At 45.1% G+C, this 8,307-nt stretch overlaps 2 protein-coding genes across 2 annotated transcripts in view; one reads left to right on the top strand and one right to left on the bottom strand.

Moving 5' to 3' along the window:
* The window catches only part of LOC103129405 (leucine-rich repeat and fibronectin type III domain-containing protein 1-like protein), a 114,189-nt gene that overhangs the window by 41,039 nt on the left and 64,843 nt on the right, over positions 1 to 8,307 (top strand). Inside the window, exon 2 of the mRNA XM_016665036.1 lies at positions 5,205 to 5,347. The gene's annotated coding sequence lies outside the window, so the exon portion shown is untranslated. The remainder of the gene's footprint in view (positions 1 to 5,204; positions 5,348 to 8,307) is intronic.
* LOC107834182 (clumping factor A-like) overlaps positions 5,099 to 8,307 on the bottom strand; it is a 24,672-nt gene continuing 21,463 nt past the window's right edge. Inside the window, exons 3-4 of the mRNA XM_016665038.1 lie at positions 5,916 to 6,070; positions 5,099 to 5,245 (exon numbers count right to left, since the gene is read on the bottom strand). Of these exons, the coding sequence (XP_016520524.1) occupies positions 5,099 to 5,245; positions 5,916 to 6,070 (302 nt within the window). The remainder of the gene's footprint in view (positions 5,246 to 5,915; positions 6,071 to 8,307) is intronic.

Below are 8,307 nucleotides of genomic sequence, written 5' to 3'. Positions count from 1 at the left end.
CCTCCTCCTCTTCCTCCTCCCTCTCCCCCCCGTCGACAAGAATTTTCTAAGGTTTCTTTCTACAAAACCTGAGACCGGCCCCCAACCAGAGAAACGAACAGCTATGTGGCCCTTGCAGGGAAAAGTTTGGGGACCCCTGCTCTACTGTATCAAATTGATAGGAATAGCAGAGAGTTGGTCATTCTAAGGTAAAAACCCAGCGCATACAGTGTTCATGTTTGGTTTTGTTTTTTTCATCCGGATGGTTTCTCCGCCCCCTTAGGGGACGCGCCCCACAGTTTGGGAACCTCTGCCTTAGACTTTATGTGCGGGAATTTGAAACGTTACTGGTATTGATTTGATTTGTTAATTGTGGAATTTGCTTTTCACTGACCGTATAGGTCAGGTTATGTTTTGACCAGAGCCTCTGCTAGGAGTGGCAGCTGGTAGACGTATTTGATTTTTCTCCGGACGCCTTTTAGATCAACATGTTTTTGTTGTTTTTGCCAAAGACTTGAGGGCAGAAAACCTGGGGACTGTTGGTGTTATTGGTATCATTTAGTCCGTATTTTATCGTTCTTCTGCACTTTGAAAAGCCCTGCAGGAGATTAATGTGAGCTTGTTGTCAACATACAAAGAAACTCTGGAGTTTTTACTCTGTGGTGCCGTTCCAAGAGACCCTCATCCTGACCTCTGACCTCTGAGCCCTCACTGCCTTGCATCCCGTGTCCTGCTGTAGTAACATGACGATGATGATGGATTGGACCTGGCTGTGCAGATGAGCAGGGCTCTGTTAACGCGCCGCTCCTTTCATGTAATGAGTTTTATTAGCACGGCTGCTTGGCTGCCATTAGTGGCGCTAATAGACAAACAACTGTCTGGTTTCATATTTAACGAGGCGATGAGTGAAAGCTGGAGGAGCTGAGAGTTGCAGTCAGCATCCTGTCCTCTCCTCTGGGAACTCCTCTGCTGCAGCTGACATTAGCAGGAAATGTCAGTCTGCTGCATATTTCAGGCACACAGAGCTCAGCGCGCCTCAAACCCACATAGATGCAGAGAAAGCGTTTATTTCTCCTCAGTAATGGATCTTAAAGCTGAAGCAGAAGCTTCTTGACCGTTTCAGCTCAGACCTCAGGACTTTGCTGCATCTCCGTTTCCCAGAGCAGAAGTTTGACTTCAGCAGAGTTTCTGCTTCACCTGCAGCCACAACGACATCCAGTCGTTAAAATCAGATAAAGTGACACGAAATTCACCACAGCATCACCTTGGGAAGTAGTTTGATGTTCAGTCGTCTGTAATGAGCCAAACATGACATGTTGATGCTGCTGGGGAACGGGGTAAAGATCAAATCTGTGATTGATTTATTGATTGGTACTGGCTGCAGCGCTGCTTCCATGCTGACGACGCTGCTGCAGCCGAGCAGGTCGATGCAGACGAGTTTCTGCAGCAGCTCTGGGATGTATGGTCAGATTTACAGGCTCTCGGTAGAATCCCTCCTGCTCTGTTTTGAATGTATTGAAGCTTCTGAAGATGTTTTCTATGGATTCCAACAAACAGAGAGTTACAGTTAATTAGTTTTATTTGGTAACCAGGTTGCTGTGTTGCAGACTTCTGCCCAGGTCTCAACCGGGTTTACCTGGTTAAAATAAAGGAAATAAAATAAAAATAAATAAATAAATGTCAGTTTCAGATAAATATTTAATTAGCAGCCGCTAGTCTCCTAACTAAATATTGAGCTTGAATATTAGCTAAACATTTAGCTCTGAGATAGCTCAATATTTTCGCTAACTCTAAGCTAATATTTTTATCTTGCACAATAAATATTTAGCCAGCAATCTAAATATTGAGAAACTGGCATTTCTAAGTGAACGACATGGTGAAAATATAACAAAAATAATCCAACTTCTGGCTGTGAACTTTCTGAGCTGCAGCCATGTTCTTTCCTTCATGTATTTACCTTTAATGTAGCCATGTAATAACCTTGGAGAACCGGTCTCACCCTGCTGGGTTTAAAGGTTCTGGTCTGGGTCACCATGGGCCCAGAACCCAGCTCCACCACAGGCTGCAGGCCAACGCCGGGTCTATGCAGAACCAGGAGGTTCTGGTCTGTTCTAGGATCAGCCGGATACAGAGCAGTTCGAACCGGACCGGAAGGAGCATGGTTAGCCCGCAGGTTTTCTGTTAGCATGGTTAGCCCGCAGGTTTTCTGTTAGCATGGTTAGCCCGCAGGTTTTCTGTTAGCATGGTTAGCCCGCAGGTTTTCTGTTAGCATGGTTAGCCCACAGGTTTTCTGTTAGCATGGTTAGCCCACAGGTTTTCTGTTAGCATGGTTCTCTCTTGCCCTCGATGAAGGCGGACATTTTTCCCTCTGCTCCCTCCCTGCCCATGCCTGCCCTGCTTGCTCTGTTTTTCTTTTTCTATATTTTTGGAGCCTTTCTTTCCACATCGTCCAAATCTACAAATTATGGATCTGGTCACCAGATCTCTCAATGCAATTTATCAAATTTTCTCAAGACGTCTGGGCACAGGAGAGCCTCTTGTCCTGCAGGGACACACCTGGTGGGATTCACCCTGGATTTATTCATAACAGGATTTCTGCTGTTTGGAGCTTTTGGATTCCTGGATTATCTACAAATTTGTGTCGGACTTGGTCGAACTAGCGAACACTCAGACTGTTGGTGTGGACAGAGACGAGGACTCTAAAACTCACTAACGGGATGGAATCGATCTTGGAGAAGCTGCTGGTTTCGGTTCAGTGGAACCACCAAACTAATTTGGATGATTGGGAACTGAGATGTATCGGAGAGACATTAGGGAAGATTGAAATTTATAATCTTCCCGACCTAAGACGTTCTGTTTCTGAAGTGGCTTTCCCCATGTGGCCTTGGAAGGGCTGCATATTTCCAATCTCCTTGAAGATATGTAAACACAGCGCTCTTCCCTCTTCACCCCCTCCGGTTTCCATGGAGTAGCGAAGCTGAGCGCTCCCAAGGCCATTCCTAGATAAACAATATCTTATCGGACTCTGCCAGGGGCTCAGTAACGTTTCTTCATGGCCCTGTGACATCACCACCTTCACTCGTGTCTTTGTTCTGCCCTTTGTTTTGTCTGAATGTTGCCTTTTGCCCTAATGTGTCCATTCTTCTTTTTTGTTTTAGAAACAGTGGAGTACTCCCTATTTAACCCAGAATAGGATTATTTTAGTTTATTAGCAATATCAGAAATTGTGGAGTTTCACTATTTAGAAATGGAATTAGATACTTAGCAACCCTGAACAGGAGCACCTAGTTTACATACTTACAACATTAGATTAGTTTTCTTTCCTCTTTTTTTCCTTTGGTTTGTTACTTTTTGTATTTCCTTTTAACTCATGTAAAGCACTTTGAATTGCCTTGTTGCTGAAAATGTGCTATATAAATACAATTACCTTACCTTACCTTAGCATGGTTAGCCCACAGGTTTTCTGTTAGCATGGTTAGCCTTTATGTTTTCTGTTAGCATGGTTAGCCTTTATGTTTTCTGTTAGCATGGTTAGCCCACGGGCTTTCTGTTAGCATGGTTAGCCTTTATGTTTTCTGTTAGCATGGTTAGCCCACGGGTTTTCTGTAAGCATGGTTAGCCCACAGGTTTTCTGTTAGCATGGTTAGCCCACAGGTTTTCTGTTAGCATGGTTAGCCTTCATGTTTTCTGTTAGCATGGTTAACAGGTTTAGTTTTGAGCTTGCAGCTCCTTGTTGCGCCTGTGAGTGGATCAGACTGTGACAGGATTAATTTAAATAATCCCCTCAGTTTTTCATTAGCCTGACGCTCAGAGCTGTGAACCTGTGGAGTTGGTCAGTGGATTACATGATTAGTCAGCAGATTAACACGGATCACTGCATGTCTGCATCAGATCCGTCACGGATCAGTGCTAAGCCTCCTAATGTGCACCACTTCCCTTTTCCAGCTGAATACGCCTCTGGAGACCAGGACCGTCTCCATGGAAACCAGGACCGTCTTACGCTGAGACTGTCTTCATGGATTGTCTCAGCATGAGATGGACTCAGAGCTGTTTGCTTTCTGAACCTCTGCTCTGCACTGTTTGATCTGTTTCTGATCCAGATTTTATTGTGAAAGAACCTGAAGCCGAGTACGGTTTCCTGCCTGCAGCATCTCAGCCTGTCGGATCAGAACCTCAGAACTGAGCTGGTTCGCCATCAGCTGAGTTGAGTTCTGGAGACAGAAGAGGTTCCTGCTGTCAATATTTTCAGTTTCTTCATGATTTAGGCTTTGTTTCCTCCTCTTTGTTTGGTCTATTTCAAAACTGCTAGATGTGCCGAATGGATAAAACCACATTTACATCTACAGGAGGATGGAAGACGGACAAAATCCTAGCAGAGCTAGCATGAGGAAGAGCTAGGATGAGGAAGAGCTAGGATGAGGCAGAGCTAGCATGAGGAAGAGCTAGCATGAGGCAGAGCTAGCATGAGGCAGAGCTAGCATGGGGCAGAGCTAACATGAGGCAAAGCTAACATGAGGCAGAGCTAGCATGAGGCAGAGCTAGCATGAGGCAGAGCTAACATGAGGCAGAGCTAGCATGAGGCAGAGCTAGCATGGGGCAGAGCTAACATGAGGCAAAGCTAACATGAGGCAGAGCTAACATGAGGCAGAGCTAGCATGAGGCAGAGCTAACATGAGGCAAAGCTAGCATGAGGCAGAGCTAGCATGAGGCAGAGCTAACATGAGGCAGAGCTAGCATGAGGCAGAGCTAGCATGAGGCAGAGGTAGCAGGAGGCAGAGCTAGCATGAGGCAGAGCTAGCATGAGGCAGAGCTAACATAAGGCAGAGCTAGCATGAGGCAGAGCTAGCATGAGGCAGAGTTAGCATGAGGCAGAGTTAGCATGAGGCAGAGCTAGCATGAGGCAGAGCTAGCATGAGGCAGAGTTAGCATGAGGCAGAGGTAGCATGAGGCAGAGCTAGCATGAGGCAGAGGTAGCATGAGGCAGAGCTAGCATGAGGCAGAGGTAGCAGGAGGCAGAGCTAGCACTCCAGCTGACCACATGTTCAACGCCGCATCGCAACAGCGGGAACGGGGCTTTAGGGTTTAGGGAGGAGCTTCCTTTGTGGTTCCAACTGCAGCTTCAGCCTCCCAGTGAGGCGGGGGTGAAAACTTCACCAGTTTGTTTCAGATGATCCTTGTAGAGTCGCTGGAGGAGCTGCATGTTGACACGTGTCTCTGTCCTCCAGGTGTCCAGGTGTGCTGGTCCGCTCGTCTTCCTGTTGGAACCCTGCAGCAGGAATGTGACGGGAATCTCCAACCACTTTAAACAGACTTCCTGCTGATTTCCTGGCGACTTCCTGCCGACTTCCTGCTTCCCACCAAGCCTCAGGTAGGTCGGGTCCAATCAAAATTCAGTTTCTGAAACAGTCTGGTGATGATGTGAATTGGAACCAGAACCCAGAGGTTCTGTCGGGTCAGACTTGGGTACCAGAACCCAGGTTGGCCTCCTGCTTGGTTGAAGTTGGTATTATCAGAGTAATAATCTGCATGAAGCAGCAAACAGTTTCCATCAGCTGGTCCAGGCCTTCCTGTCACTTCCTGCTTCACCTGGTTGGTCCACACTAAGATCTGATTAGTGTGGCAGGCCTGTGGTGTGGTACACAGTCACCTGCAGCAGGATTTCCTGCTCATTATTAATCACAAGCTTTTATATTTTCTGAGTCGGAGTGAAGCTCGCTGCATCTCCAAACCAACTTTATTCATAAAGCACTTTAAACAACCACAGCTGATACAAAGTGCTGCACATTAAAACACAACAAAACAATAAAAAAATAAACATAAAAAAACTCTTTCAGTTTAAAAACAAACATACAATTTAAAACTGGATCCTGCTGGAGTTGAAAGCCGAGTAAAACCGATGGGTTTTAAGAAGTGGACAGTGAAGGGGCCTCTCTGACCTGCAAAGGCAAGTCGCTCCATATGGGGCCCCTGGCAGAGAAGCCCTGTCCCCTCTGAGCTTCCTGCTGGACCTCGGTCCTGGCCTGACCCCTGTCCTGGTCACCTGCTCCCTGTCGAGTTCCTGTCCTAAGTGGTGCAGCAGCATCTGAACCAGCTGCAGACGTGAGAGCAGCGACTGACTGACTCCCAGATGAAGTGAGTTACTGTAATCCAGTCGAGTTGAAATAAAAGCCTGGATCACTGTTTCAAAATGCTGCCTGGAAAGAAAAGATTTCACTGACGCCAATCACCTTAAATGATAAAAACTGGACTTTGGCCGTCCAATCTGAGATCATGTCCACCTTAAAACCAAGATCTGTAATAACAGGTTTAAAATAAACCTCCAAGGGTCCCAGGTCCACAGAGGAGGACTCACAGGAGCCACGGGGTCCAAACACCATCACCTCTGTTTTGTTTTCATTAAATTTAAAAAGTTCAAAGCCTTTAAAATCATGGAAACATGGCAAGAGATGTTTGATGGAATGGACATCCTTCTGCTTCAGGGGCAAATAAATCTGACAATCATCAGCATAACAGTGAAATGAAATCCCATGTTTCCTGAGGACAGACCCAGAGGCAGTGAATACAGAGAGAAAAGCAGTGGGCCCAGAACCGAGCCCTGTGGGACACCATAAGGCATTGAAGCAGCAGATGATTCACAATCTCTAATATTCACAGAAATTGTTCTGTCCTCCAGGTCAGACCTGAACCATTTAAGAACAGCGCCACCAATACCTACAGGTGCTGTAATCGCGATATTAAAATGTTGTGGCCTACTGTACCAAAGGCAGCAGTAGGTCAAGTAAAATCAGAACAACATGGTGACCAGAATCACATGCAAGAAGGACGTCATTAAAAACAATGAAATGAAATCCCATGTTTCCATTAAAAACTCGTATTAAAGCAGATTCTGTGCTATGAAGAGTTTTAAATCCTGACTGAAGGTGAAGATTGAACAGAAAACTGTCGAGTCAAACGAGTTTGGACCCAGTTTGACCAGCTGAGGCGGAGACGTCCGTCCCTATTCAATGAGTTCTGGAGAAGTTCTAGTCCAAATGAAATCAGAGTTCAAAAGGACTGAGGAGCCCATCAGGAGGAGCCTGGAGAGGTCAAAGGTCGTGGAGCGTGAATAACCATCAGAAGGCCTGCAGCCTCAGCAGGCTGGTAAACTGGGGGAGGGGGGCAACAAGGAGGGGGGGCAACAAGGAGAGGGGTAACGAGGGGGGAGGGGGTCAGAGTTTGGATCAACAACTAATGAGGAGCTGACTGCGAGCCGCTTCAGGCGAATTCCCATCCGAATCATTTCCCACCAAACGGCTTTAATAAAACACAACGAGGCTCAACAGAGCTAGCAGGAGCTGCTACTTCCTGCTTCCTGCTCAAGTCATAAAACTGATAAGTCATTGAATTTATTTATTTTATGGAAATGGTTGTTCAAATTAACCTATGTTCATCTTAAATAAATAGAAATATTTATTTGAATATTTAGTATTTAAATCTGTGTCTGTAGTGGTCAGGATGCAGACCATCAGCAGGACCAACTCTGATTGGTCGGCAGCTTAACCAATCATGTCAGGAGTTTCTGTAATGAGACAAAAGTCTTTTACTGTAGCACAGGAAGCAAAAAATAGCTAAAAAAAATTAATTGGATTCCTTTTTTGAATTATTTTATTGAATAATACATTTGGACCATATATCTGTTGATTGCAGTACAGAACGTCACCACTAGATGTCACTAGACAAAAAGCGTCCCTTCTTTAACGACACCTGATTCTTCCTGCTAACAACACTTTAAACTTCACAGATTTCTTAAACCCTATTTCTACCTTTTTTCATTCTAAGCGTCTCGTTTTGAGCAAAATAACTCCAATTGCCTTTCTGCACATTAACGTGTGTAATCATCAGCTGAGAACCGGACCGGGCCTCATACAGCTGCCAATGTGAAAGTTCCCAGATAGCACAGAATCATTGAAACAACATTGAATCAATGTCAGCCAGAAACATTGAATCAACGTTGAACGCTGACATTGAAACAACATTGAAAGTGGTCGGTGACTTGTATGTTGAATCAACGTTAGGGTTTCAACCATTACTGACATTATATCAATGTTGATTCAACCATCATCTGTATGTCAACTTACATGCCTATTTGTGTTGATATTACATTGAATAAGTTAGGAATCCACGTTGATTCAACAATTATCTGAACGTGGATCTGCATGCAGATTTGTGTTGATTCTACATTGAATCAATGTTGATTCAACACTCATTTGACTGTGGATCTGCATGCAGATTTGTGTTGATTCTACATTGAATCAATGTTGATTCAACCATCATTTGACTGTGGATGTA

This window comes from Poecilia formosa, unplaced genomic scaffold (assembly GCF_000485575.1).
Source record: "Poecilia formosa unplaced genomic scaffold, Poecilia_formosa-5.1.2 Scaffold543, whole genome shotgun sequence".
Lineage (NCBI taxonomy): Eukaryota > Metazoa > Chordata > Actinopteri > Cyprinodontiformes > Poeciliidae > Poecilia > Poecilia formosa.
Note: the sequence above shows the minus strand (reverse complement) of the source record. Positions and strands in the feature narration are given on the sequence as shown.